Source organism: Talpa occidentalis, unplaced genomic scaffold, assembly GCF_014898055.3.
Source record: "Talpa occidentalis isolate TD23 unplaced genomic scaffold, MPIMG_talOcc4v2.1 talOcc4.10, whole genome shotgun sequence".
Taxonomy (NCBI): domain Eukaryota; kingdom Metazoa; phylum Chordata; class Mammalia; order Eulipotyphla; family Talpidae; genus Talpa; species Talpa occidentalis.
Window position 1 is genome coordinate 41,348,291 of NW_023600993.1, and position 13,493 is coordinate 41,361,783.

The 13,493-nt window shown below is 39.8% G+C and overlaps 2 protein-coding genes across 4 annotated transcripts in view; one reads left to right on the forward strand and one right to left on the reverse strand.

The window, feature by feature from the left end:
• ABHD6 (abhydrolase domain containing 6, acylglycerol lipase) overlaps positions 1-13,493 on the forward strand; it is a 50,184-nt gene that overhangs the window by 18,688 nt on the left and 18,003 nt on the right. For all 3 annotated transcript variants that reach the window (XM_037491655.2, XM_037491643.2, XM_037491648.2), the window contains exon 3: positions 6,503-6,655. In XM_037491655.2, the coding sequence (XP_037347552.1) occupies positions 6,537-6,655 (119 nt within the window). In that variant the 5' untranslated portion in view covers positions 6,503-6,536. The remainder of the gene's footprint in view (positions 1-6,502; positions 6,656-13,493) is intronic.
• On the reverse strand, positions 1,572-1,806 carry LOC119230509 (translation machinery-associated protein 7-like). The gene has a single exon (XM_037491709.2). It carries the CDS (start codon positions 1,787-1,789, stop codon positions 1,595-1,597), a length of 195 nt encoding a protein of 64 aa, XP_037347606.1. The 5' UTR covers positions 1,790-1,806; the 3' UTR covers positions 1,572-1,594.

Genomic DNA, 13,493 nt, shown 5'->3' on the forward strand with positions numbered 1-13,493 from the left:
ACAAACCTTTAAAATAAATAAATAGGAACATGAAATTTCCCTGACACAATGTTTATTTGGGCCCACTGACATACCTTTAGGCCAGGTAGTCTTTGCCCCTATGTTGAAAGATAAAGGCCCGGAAAGCACAGCTATTAATAATATACTAATGGTCACAGAGGAAGGCATGTGCAGGTCTGCTCTGGGATGTAAGTATGTGTCACCCACCCTAGTGCCATGATGGAAGTTCTCCTTCCTGACATTGCAATTACCACTGAGCTACAGGGCCACCAAAAGCACTGTCTTTAATGCTGGTGTGCCACACTTCACACAACAGGTATGTAAAATGAGTGCATTTTTCTTTCTCAGTCTACTCAGGCAATAAACATTTTCAAGCACCAACTCTATGCCAGGTACAGTTTTAGTTTCCAGGGAAATACAGTAAGGAACAAGATTATCATCGGGGCAAGCTAGACCCTACTTTTTAATTGCCTGACATAATTTCAGAAATATTTTAAATCACCAGAGTAGGAAATGACAGAAGAGATGATTTGGATGAATGTTCTCATTTAATAGATGAGGAAAGCAAGGCCTCGCAGCTGGAGTGTAGAAGAGCCTGGTAGAAGTCAGCCAGCTGGAATGCCACCCCCAAACCAGGCTGGGGCCCGTCTACCTCCTGAGTCTGTCTCACTGACAGCCTTTCCTGTATCACCATCACAACTTTTATCAGCTTCCCTGTATTGCCTCAGCATTTTTCTTTAAATCTGCCTGTTAAATTAATTTAAAAAATTAATTTCCATCCCTGCTATAAACTGAAAGTATCCATTAAAGTCAAATAGTGAAGTCATATTATTAAATAGTTAGATACTGTTCAACTTGTGGAAGGCTTAAGGGTTAGAGAGCAGTTTAACACCATACTGAGAATTTCTCTTATCTAATGCTGTGTAACCCTGAGAATTAGTATTCTCCTGCTTCTTAGAGTTGTCTTGTAGGCATTGGATGTACAGACCTAATACTGTCTATAACCCCATGTTATACCCCTCAGAGTTTTGATCACTGGTGGGTTCCTGGGCTCCATCCTCCCCCTTGGGTAGGTAGAGTATCATATAAACAGACCCAGTAGGGTAGGAAAGCTGACTTTTTTTTTTTTTAATTTTTATTTGACATATATTTTATATCATTTTTCATTTTTGTATAATGTATGCATTTTCATCTTGGTTATAGTCCCCATACAATTCCCCCCCCTTATTTTGACCCTCATCCATTCTCCTTCCTTCCCCACCCCCCGTAGTATGTCTCCGGTTTATAGTTGCTTATTGATTTTGATTTTTACTTTATTATAATTAGTCTTTTTCCTGGTCCCTTATTTAGGGTTTCTAAATTCCTGCTATGAGTGAGACCATCCAGTATTTTTCTTTTTCTTTTTCTTTTTTTTTTCAGTGCATGACTTCTTATTTTATTATTTTTTTTTTACAAAATTTATTCTTAAATGTACAACAAGCGCCAAGACACTTCATTCTAGCTATTGGCATCAAAAGATACTATGGCAGAGAATCCACATGTTGAAATATGAATGGAATTAAGGACCACCATTGTCTCAGGCACAAGGAACATCTTACTTTTTGCCAGATTTCTTAATTCCACCTGTGGCCAAGGGGTCTTTCCCTGCAGCCTTCGCTTTTAGCTCCTCGAGCTTCTTCTGCTCCTCTTTCTGCTTCTGCTTGAATGCCTTATCTTCCTCGCCCATCTCCTTGGCCTGCTTCTTGGGCTGCCTCAAGGGCTTCTTCTTGCCACCTTCGCGGCCGGACATGGTGCCACCTTCCCTCACCTGAGACCCTGCCCTATTTTTCTTTTTCTTTCTGGCTTATTTTGCTGAGCATGATCCCTTCCAGCTCCATCCATGTTGCTGCAAATTGCATGAGTTTATCTTTTTTTGATTGCTGAGTAATATCCCATGGTGTATATGTACCACATCTTCTTGATCCAGTCATCTGTTTTTGGGCATTTGGGTAGTTTCCATCGCTTAGCTATTGTACATAGTGCTGCTATAAACATAGGAGTGCAGGTGTCCTTTTGAATTAATGTTTCTGTGTCCTTTGGGTAATACCTAGGAGTGGAATTGCTGGATCATATGGAAGCTCCTTTAGCAGGCTGAGGAAACTCCATACAGCTTTCCATAGTGGTTTGCACTCCCACTAGCAGTGCAGGAGAGTTCCTTTTTCTCCGCATTCTCGCCAACATTTGTTGTAGCTAGTTTTTTTAATATGTGCCATTCTCACTGGTGTAAGATGGTACCTCATGGTAGTTTTGATTTGCATTTCCCTGATTACAGGTGATGTTGAACATTTTTTCATATGCCTGTTGGCCATTTGCATTTCCTCCTTGGAGAAGTTCCTTTTTAGCTCTTCTGCCCATTTTTTGACTGGATTATTTACTTTGTTGTTGTTGAGTCTCATCAGCTCTTTGTAGATTTTTGTGATCAGTCCTTTATCATTAGTGTTGTGTGCAAAAATGTTCTCCCAGTCGGTGGGTGTCTCTTTGTTTTGGTTATTGTTTCTTTTGCTGTACAGAAGCGGAGAGCTGACTTTTTAAAGGACAGTTGGGGTGAGTACTTTGTATAATGAAGGATTCTTCAGAGATAGGAATAATCACCTGCTCTTTACTGCATAGAAAATTCACTAGTTTCTTCACCCAGGTCTTGCGTGTACTTGACCTCATTAAAGAGTGTGTAGGGTGCTTTGTAATAAGTCTAAGTCTTGCTAAATTGATCATGCTCTACAAAAACTCCTTATGAAAACTATTCTGCCATTAAATGGAAGATGGAGCAAGGTAAAGCCTTCCATCAAACTGACCAACATCCATAGCAAGAACCTGCGAAACAATGAGGTTTCCTTTTGATGATCAACTTTCTATTGGGGCTGCCATCTCCAAGTGTCAGTCTAAAATGTTCTAATTCCTGATCCAAAGGATTATAATGTAATTTACTTCCTGTAGCTCAGGGATCAGAGTTCATGGTGACCCTCAGCAGTTTTTAAGGACTTTGTGTGATGTGGAAAGATCATTTTGAAGCTGAGGGTTCCCATTTTCATCAACTCTTTTGTGAACCTCAGTGTTCAAACACTGTAAAATTCCTTCACTCTGAGATTCATTGGCTTACTGCTGCATAATAAAGCTTTTTAGCATCGTAAATTGAACTCCTCATAAATGGGGGTGACGCTTCTGGGGAGTTTTATTGTAACTGAAAGAGGTTTCTTACAGCATCATTGGAAATAGTCCCTGAAAGAAACAGAATTGGACCCATTTTGTAACTTTGTTTTCATTAATTCATTTGCACCTCATTTGTGTCCTGTGCTGTTCTAGGCACTGAGAAAGAATATACATGATCATCCCCACCCTCAAAAAGCTCCAGTTTTAGAGAGAAATAGTCCAATGATTTCAGTTGTACAGAAAAGAGTATTTACAGTGACTGAGAAACTGAGAGTATAATTGAATTAGAAACACAGACAGTTCTCTGCTGCTGACAAGAGAGTAGCTTTTATAACTGTGGACTCAGGACTGTCCCCAGAGAGAAAAAGAATGATTGAAAATTATTGAAAAGAACTAGCTAACCCACAATTCACACATCTGTGGCATCCTCTAGACAGTGTGAGGGGCTTTTCTCTTCGAAACTCACTCAAGCCATCTAAGTAGAGATGTCAAATCTTCACTGATAATTAGAAGTGACAAGTGTGGGTATTTATTGAATAGCAAAGAGGTTATAAAGGTTGAGAAGGGGCCATTTGGAAAAAAAAAAAACTAACATGATTGCAAGTCAGAAATCTGTTTTGTAATCATGACGCTATCATCTTACTGACCTTGGGCAAGTTACTTAACTTCTGTGACCCTGCTTCTTCAGTTTGTAAAATAGGTGATAAAATATACACCTTGCTTGTTTGACAGGGTTGGTATGCTATATCGAGATTACAAATTATAGTCCAAGAACAAGTTCATCCTGCACCCTGTTTTTCAAAATAGTTTTTTTGGAATATGGTCATACCTGTTTATTGTGTGCTGTATGCCACTGTCTTTCACCATAACAGTGGTTTTAACAGAGACACTCTGGTCCACAATGCTGAAATATTTATTATCTACCCTCTCGTTATTATTTCTTTTCCTTAATACTTAAGCAGATATCTCCTAAGAACAAGGATATTTTTTTACATTCAAACAAACACAATTTCATCATCACACTTAAGAATCATATCACTGATACAATAATATTATCTAATATCTAGTCCTTACTCAGATTTCCCCAACTATCCCCACAATGACCTTTCTAGCTTTAAGAAAAAAAAATCCTCTCTCAAGGATTCCTCATTACACTTAGTTGCTGTCTCTATTTAGACTTTTTAAGTACTTGCCTGCTTTTGTTTCCTCCTTATCTTATTTTCATTAATAAATGAATTAATTTATTAATGAGTCCATACCCTTATAAATGCTGTTCCCTCTGCCTTCATACTGGTGCTTTCTGTCTGGCACATTTCCGTTCCACTTTCAAAACCAGATTACCTTATTTTATTTTATCGGGGTAATATTGGTAGATACCTAAGCATGGCCAGATATCTGGCAGATCCTTTGTATGGCAGATCCGTTTTTAGTCTTTTGAGAAACCAGCATTTTCCATAGAACTTGGACCAGTATATATGTCTACCATCAGTGTAAAAGGATTCCCTTGTCTCCACATCCTCACCAGCACTTACTGTTTCTGGGTTTTTTGAGATTAGCTATTCTCACAGCTGTTGTAACTCATTTCCCTAAAAAGTAACGATGAGCATTCTTATCACTCAGCCTATTAGTTGTCTGTATGTATTCTTTACAGAAGTGTCTGTTTAGCTCTTCTGCCCTTTTTTTTGGCGGGGGGAGATTGGGTTATTGGTCTCTGTTGAATTGTATGAATTCTTTTGTAGATCTTGGATATCAGCCCCTTGTGCTATGGTATGCAAATATTTTCTCCTATTTAATAGGGTGGGTTTTTTTTTTTGTTGTTGTTCTAATGACAGTTCCTTTCACTGTGCAGAAGATTTTTAGTTTGATGTAGTCCCAATTGTTTATATTCTCTTTTGTTTTCTTTGTTGCTGGAGATGAATCCACAAAGGCATCTCTGACCTAGATCATGGAGGGTTTTGCATATATTTTCTTCTATATATTTTATGGTTTCAGGTCTTTCATCCAAGTCTTTTACCCATTTTGAATTGATTTTTGTTTATGGTGTGAGATAGTGGTCTGGTTTCATTCTTTTGCATGTAACTATTCTGCTTTCCCAACAACACTTATTGAATAGTGTTCCTTGTTCCAGTATATGTTCTTGGTGCCTTTGTCATAGATTTATTTTTATGTATGCAGACAAGACCTGGAGTGTAGGCCAGCATTGTGGAGAGTGAGAGGATTCACCAGAGACAGAGTGGGAAGCAGAACAAGTGGATCTTCTGATATACACTGATGAGGGGAGCAACAGGCAAGACAGGAGGGGTCTGTTGCTCCACATGGGTTAGCTCCCTGGCCAGGGGTCAAACTCATGCCACAGTGGCTGGTGATAGCTTGATAGCACTGTACCACCAAGGAGGTCCTAATTGACCATATAGATATGGGCTTATCTGGGGGCTCTCGATTTTATACCATTGGTTTGTGTGCCTGGTATTTCCTCTTTCTCAATTTTTTGAACAAGTTTGAGGAGGATTGGTGTTAATTCCTCTTTGAAGGTTTGGTAGAGCTCACGTGTGAAACTGTCTAGCCCTGGACTTTTGTTTCTTTTTTGGGGTAGAGTATTGATTACTGTTTGAATTTCCTTGCTTGTGCTTGGTCTATTCAGATTTTCTCTTTCTTCCCTATTCATTCTTGGATGGTTGTATAATTCTAAGAATTGGTCCTTCTCTTCTAGGTTATTGAACTTACTAGCACATAAATGTATTCTCTTACTCTATGACATTGGTCTCTTACTATCCTCTGAATTTCTATGGTGTCCGTTGTAACTTCTCTTTCACTTTTGATCCTATATATGTGAGTTTCCCCCCTTATTTTCTTTGTGAGCCTAGCCAGAGGTTTGTCTATTTTATCTATCTTTTTTCAAATAGCCAGCTTTTGATGATCCTATGAGGGTCACAGTGGTGTTTGCCCAGTTCTGCCCCAGGATCCTGTCATGGGCCCACCCAAGTCTGTGAAGGGTTGTGCCTGGGCCTTGCTAGTTCCTCTCTACTTCTCTCTGGGGCTGCAGGGCCCACCAGGGCTTATGCACCTGCGTAGGGGGCTGCTTCTTTGGTTCACCACTGCTTACTCAGGCCCTTCTCCTCTGGATATGATTCCTAGCATGTCCTACAGTTGTCTGTTTTTTCTTTCTGGTGTGTTTTTTTTTTTTTTTCTGCTGCAGTCTAGCTGTGAATGTGCAGAGGAGATGAGCCCCACATCTTCACTCTGCCTCCCTATCACCATTCCTTCTGATCTTTACCTTGTTCTGGCCTTCACTTTTCTTTTTCCCTTTGCTTCTTAGGCCCCCATAGGTGTCAACCAACCTACAAAACAGGATGGATCTTGATGTGGTTAACATGTTCGTGATCGCTGGTGGGACCCTTGCCATTCCCATCCTGGCATTTGTAGCCTCCTTTCTACTGTGGCCTTCTGCGCTGATAAAAATCTACTATTGGTAAGTTAAATTTATAATCGAAGTTTTCAAGAGTATTATAATTGTGTCATCTCTGCTTGTCCTTTTGGGAAGTATTAAGAGTTTATCATGAAATATTTCAAATTTACGGAAAAGTTGAAAGATGTCCTTTTTTGAATTTGGGGACCTTTCTTGACATATTCATAGTAGCTTCTTACTAGAAAAATTCTTCCAGGTTTCTGATAGTTTTTTTTAACTTGGGAGGCCACCCTTACTTCCAAAGTCACAAATTCTGTCTTTAAACAAGGCTTATATGTATTCATGGGGATTACTTTGGTATTTTCTTGGTTATTGGATTCTGATCCAGTGATGTCCTGACAGATGTGGTGATGGGCACTGAAAAATGAGTCAGAAAGAGCAGGACCGTGGAGATGGCATGAGCAAGACAGAATGGTTTTACATTTGTTCTAAAAGTGTTCACTAGTAAAGTGACAGAAAGAAACACAAATATCCAAAACTTTTATTCTTACATCACCTTTATACTTCTTTCCCTATTTACATTCCACCTGTTTTCTGAAAGAAAATTTTTGAGCTTTCAGAGAGAATGAAAACTTTTATTTGGGATCAAAGGTAAAGGTTGCAGCCCAATCACACATTCCCAAGTGAACTTTGGCAAAACTTAGAGGGGGACCTTCCAGTTATTTAAGTTGTTTCTGAAAATTATGATCAGCTACTAAGTTAGTATCTAAGGAAAAAAATAAGCCACCGGCAGTTGCTTCCAGGATGTTAGTGGTTTTACCAGGGGGTGCACTTTTAAATATTTTCATCAGTATTATAGTCTGCAATTCTCCCTGACTCTACTTTAAACATCCTTGTCAATAATGATGGTCTTTTGGAATTTTTCCTTCCACACACTTCCACTTTTCTTATTTTCTTTAGAGTAAATCACCTTTTAAAACAAATCTTAATTCAATTTAAGAGTGATATAAATATTACCACTTTAAGTGGAAAGCATGCCATAAAATAGTAAATATTAAAAAAGTAAAAATGATTCAATGCCATTAGCAATGTTCTTAAGTTGTGACCTATAGAGACTGTATCTCTTCTCTTTATTACAAAGTATAAGAGAGGTATAAGAGATGAGGCTGCCCAGAGCAGAACCTTCCTCCTGATGGAATCAGAAGGGTAACCATTAAAGAGAAATTTTCTCATGATGTGTTTCAATGAATTTTCATGCCACAGATCCTTTACCAAATAGAATCACCCTATTTACTCCCATAGCATGTATCCCATGGTGAAGGAAATACTGAAATAGAACTGGTGCCATAGGTAAGCACATCAAGATTTAACTGGGACTTCTGGAGTTAGAACTAACTGCACACAGAGAAGTCTGCAGGGGTGTTGTGCTTGGACCTTTATCTGCCCTGCTTTCTCACTCCCTTTTGTTTCATTAGAGTGGAATTTTCCGCCTGCTAGCCAGACTCTGATCCCTGAAAGGAAGCTAATTGAAAAGAAGGGAGCTTTTCATCTTTCACTCTCTTGCTCTCTCTTGAGGGAGTGGTGGCCCCCTCAGAGGGTCACCCAAGACCCACCTCTGCATTGACGAAGCTGAGAATCCAGCTGCTTGAATGCCATTTCTCTGCAGTGCTGGCAGCAGGAGTGCTTTGGGGCCAATGTGCCTGTGTGGTTCTGACATGGAGAAGCCAGAGCTGGGTGTCCCTGCAGGCCCTGCAGAGGCACCATGCAGAGGCCACACAAAAATGCCTTTTTTAGGAACTCTCCTGCACTGTTGGTGGGAGTGCAAACTGGTCCAACCACTATGGAGAGCTGTGTGGAGATTTCTGGACCTACTAAACATAGAGCTTCCATATGATCCAGCAATTCCACTCCTAGGTATTTACCCAAAGGACACAGAAACATCAATTCCAAAGAGCACCTGCACTCCTATGTTTATAGCAGCACTGTTTACAATAGCTAAGCTTTGGAAACAACCCAAATGCCCAAAAATAGATGACTGGATCAAGAAGATGTGGTACATATATACCATGGAATATTACTCAGCATTCAAAAAAGATAAACACATGCAATTTGCAGCAACATGGATGGCACTGGAAGGGATCATGCTCAGCGAAATAAGCCAAAAAGAAAAAGAAAAATACCGGATGGTCTCACTCATAGCAGGAATCTAGAAAACTTAAATAAGGGACCAGGAAAATGAATATAAGAAAGTGAAAATCAAAATCAACAAAAAACTATGAACCAGAGACACTTTTTGGGGGGTGGGGGGCGGGAGGGGAAGGATTGGGGTCAGAATGGGGCGTTTGCAATTGTATGGGGGAATATAAAAATAAAATTTAATATTTAAAAAAAAAAAAATGTTACCTCCAAAAAAAAAAAAAAAAATGCCTTTTTTCTTAAATCAAATTGAAGCAGGAATGCCACTGGGTGATGTGGGCCTAATCATGCATGTGGCTGCGTACACAAGTGTGATTTCATGCAGGCTAGTTCCACCTGCCTCACCTGTGGAAACCAGCCTCTCTGCTACATCGTCCTCAGCCCCCAAGTTCCTTGGGCCATGGAGGTTTTCAGATCAAGAGTGTCAGAATATTTTTGACATTTTATCTTTAAAGAGAGGAATAACCTCATAACAAATAATTTGCTTTTTTTTGAGTAAAAATACACATCACATAAAATTCACCATTTCAAAATGGTTTTAATATATTCACAGTATCATGCTACCATTATCGCTGTCTGATTCCAGAACATTTTCATCTCCCCAAAAGGAACCCCCATACTTATTAGCAGTTACTCTGTTTTCCTTGTCCTTCAGCCCCTAGCCACAAGTAACTACATTCTGTCTCCCTTGGTGTGCCTGTTTTGAAAATATCATATGAATGAGATCATACAATTTGTGGCCTTTTGTGTCTGGTTTCTCTCAGTATGTTTTCAATGTTCACCCTTGTTGCCATCCATGTTGTAGCTTATATCAGTACTTCATTCATTATTAGGGCTGAATAATAGCCCATTGTTTGATGATAAACATTTTATTTATCTAAATGAGGATTTGCATTCTTTTTTACTTTTTTACTGTCATAAGTAATGTCACATAGCAAAAAAAAAAAAAAATGACTTATTTACAAATAATATCCACACATCCCAGAGAGGCCCACAGAGTAGAGCTTCAGTCCCTTATTCACTGAGAGCACAGATGCATGTGATCTAAAGCCTATCACTCAGCTCAGAGCTGTGGCTGGAGGAGAGACACAGGGCTCTTTATTTTCTGAATTCATGCATGTAGACAACAGGAAAACCAGTTGGTTGGGGAAACTGAACATCTTAAAAAACCTTTTGGATTGTACCAGGTAGTGTTGTGACATAGGGGTAGGGGGGAGTTGATTATAGAAATGGAATATTGTCATTGCAAAGAGCTGTTGGAAATTCAGCAAGTGGCTTTTCCTTACCTCACTGAAATGCATGCCTTGTTTTCTCCTTACTGCAGGTCACTTCTACACACTGATTATCATATGATACACAGTTTGTTTAGTTTTTTTAAGATTTATTTTTAATTTATTTATACATGCAAGAACCTGGGGTGTAGGCCAGATGTGCAGGTGGTAAAAGGATTCACCAGACACAGAGTGGGGAGCAAACCAGGAGGATCTACTGAAATCCACTGCTGAGGGAAGCAGCGGGCAAGACAGGAGAGGTCTGCTGTGCCATGTGGGTTAGCAACCTGGCCAGGGATTGAACTTATGCAGCAGTGGCTGGCAATAGCTTGATAGTGCTGAGACTTAACCCCTGAGCCACCAGGGAGGCCCAAGATGAGCAGTTTTACCATGAGTCACCTATGTTCCTTAACCACAGCTACTCCTTAAAAGGTCTTCATTAGCTCAACTGCTCCATCGTGACCACCAGTGGGGCCACCCAGCAAACCTGGGTCAATAAGATAATTTTAAGGATTGCCATGTGGACAGGAACAGCAGACCATAGAGGTAGCTGGGCACCCTGTCCTGCTCTCACCTCCACCCCATACCCCATCTCCCTGCCCTATGAACATGGGGGTATGGTGAAATCATCTCTCTGTGCTCTCTCCTGGACTTCCCTATGGGATCTTCAGAGCTCCTCAGGGAATGAACAGGTGTCCCTGGTAGACCACAGCTGGTCTTCAGAGCAGCTCTCTCTAGATAAGTGTCCTTGGAGCGTGGCCAGTCTATTTCCACAGCAATATGGACTAAGATTGTTCTTGAAAGAGGCACCAAACGCTTTGCAGTGAGTCAATGAAGAGCTTCAACTGGAGGAGCTACGGCCACTGTGAATGTCATCAAGACCAGCTATAATTTTCATATATAAAATATTAAGACTGTTCACAAGATGAAAAAGATACATTTTCTAAGATATTTATTTTCCCAAAGGAACTCAGTAGTGAACAGACAAGAAATCATAAATATGAGAGAAAGAAAGGGATAAGAATTTGAAAAGAAGAAATAAAATTGACTTTCGGGCCTCCCTGGTGGCGCAGCGGTTGAGCACTGGGTTGTGAAGCTGCCCGCAGCCTCTGCAGCGCCGGTTCGATCCCTGGCTGCTCCCCAGCCGCCAGAGGAGGGTCCCACATGGCACACAGACCTCTCCTGCCACCCGCTGCTCCCCTCAGCAGTGTACTTCGGTCCTTCTGCCTGCTCTGCTCCCCGCTCTGGCTCTGGTGAATTCTCTCACCCTCCAGCGCTTCTGACTGTACCCAGTGCTTCCATAAATAAATAAATAAATAAATCTTTAAAAAAAAAACTGAAAACATAGATCCACAGGAAAACTTGTACATGAACGTTCATAGTGCCATTATTCTTAACAGCCAAAAAGTAGAAACAAGCCAAATGTCCTTCAAATGATGGGTAAACAAATGTAGCATATTCATCAATGGAGTGTCATTTAGCCTTCAAAAGGAATGAAGCACTGATATATTCAATAACAAGGATGCACTTGAAAACATTATATTAAGTGAAATAAACCAAATATTAAATGAAATGAGCTGGACAGAAAGGTCAAATATTGCATGACTCTAGTTTACAAAATATCCAGAACAGGCAAATCTTTAGATACCTAAAGCAGACCAGTGATTGTCATGAGCTAAGGGAGGGGGGAATGGAGAGTGATTCCTCATGGGTATGCATTTCTTTCTCTCTTTCTAAATTGAGATAACACATACATAACATAAAATTTTAGTTTAAAATTCTAACTATTTTGTCATTGTAACCATTTTTTTTTATAACACATACATAACATAAAATTTTAGTTTAAAATTCTAACTATTTTGTCATTGTAACCATTTTTTTTTAAAGATCCATTCATTTATGCATACAAGAACTGGGGGACAGGCCAGAGGTGTAGGGGGTGAGAGGATTCACCAGAGACAGAGTGGGGAGCAGAACAGGCAGATTGACTGAAATACACTGCTGAGGGAAGCAATGGGCGAGTTAGGAGAGGTCTGCTGCACCATGTGGGTAGCTCCCTGGCTGCCCGGGGATCAAACTCGTGCTATAGTGGCTGCGGACAGCTTCATAGGCTGCATCTCAACCCCTTGCGCCACCAGGGAGGCCCATTGTAACCATTTTTAAGTGTACAGTTCAGTCAGGTTTCTTTTTGAGGTGATAAAAATGTTCCAGAATTAGATAATGGTGGTGGTTGCATAACTTTATGAATACTCTAAAAACCCCTCAATTGTACTCTTTAAAAGGGTGAGTTTTGTGGTATGTGAATTATGTCTCAATAAAAAGAAATGTATATTCTCCATCCAGTCATTAGGTAATGCAGATCAAACCTACAATGAGATACTACTTAGCACCCATTTGGATGGCTCTTACATTTTAAAAAGGAAAGTAAGTGTTGATGAAGGTGTAGAAAAATTGGAACCTTTATGCATTGCTGGTGGAAAAGTAAAATGGTACAGCTGCTGTGGAAAAGTTTAGTGGTTCCATAAAAAATTAAATACAGAATTACCATATGAGCTAGGAATTCAATTTCTGGATATATACCCCAAAGAATTCAAAGTAGAGACTGAAATAGATACTTGCATACCAATGTTCATAGCAGCATTGTTCACAAGAGTCAAAAAATTAGAAACAAACCAAATATTCCATCAAAAAATGACTGGTAAGCAAAATATGGTGTATACATTCAGTGGATTATTATCCAGCCTTGAAAAAAAAGAAGATTCTGACACATGCCACAATATGGATGAACCTTGAAAATATTATGCTAAGTGAGAAAGGCCAAATATGAAAGAACAAATAGTACATTAATTCTATTTGTAAAGGGTACCTCAAATAGGCAAACTCATAAAGACAGAAAGCAGAATACAGATTATCAGGGGCTGAGAGGAGGAGGGAAACAGGAAGGTGCTGTTTCATGGGCACAGAATACCTGGGATGCCCGGAAAAGATCTGGGGATGTGTAGTAGTAATGGTTGATGTACATCATTGTGAACATAGTTAATGCCGCTCAGTTGTACACTTGGTTAAAATTTTACCACAAAAAAAGATGTGTAGGAATGCTTCATCAGAGGTTCTTGTAAGCTCAGGAAGGTGAGATGAGATGTAGGATGAAGGATCTAGACCCTGAGATCCTTGCTCAAAGAGACACTCCTTAGAGGCTCCTTTTCTGGGATTTTCTATTTAGGTCAGTAGAGCCTTTGATGACTTCTGTCTGTGAAACTGGAGCAATTTGGATTTTATGTTGAGATTGTTAGTCTGTGAAGGATCTTGCTCCTAAAACATTTGTTCATCCCAATTAGTTCTTATTTCTGTTTTGTGAATTAGCAGCTATTTCTAATCTCTGCCTTCGTGTTTCTGAATTAGAGATCATGTATTCTCTGTTATTCTTAAGCTGA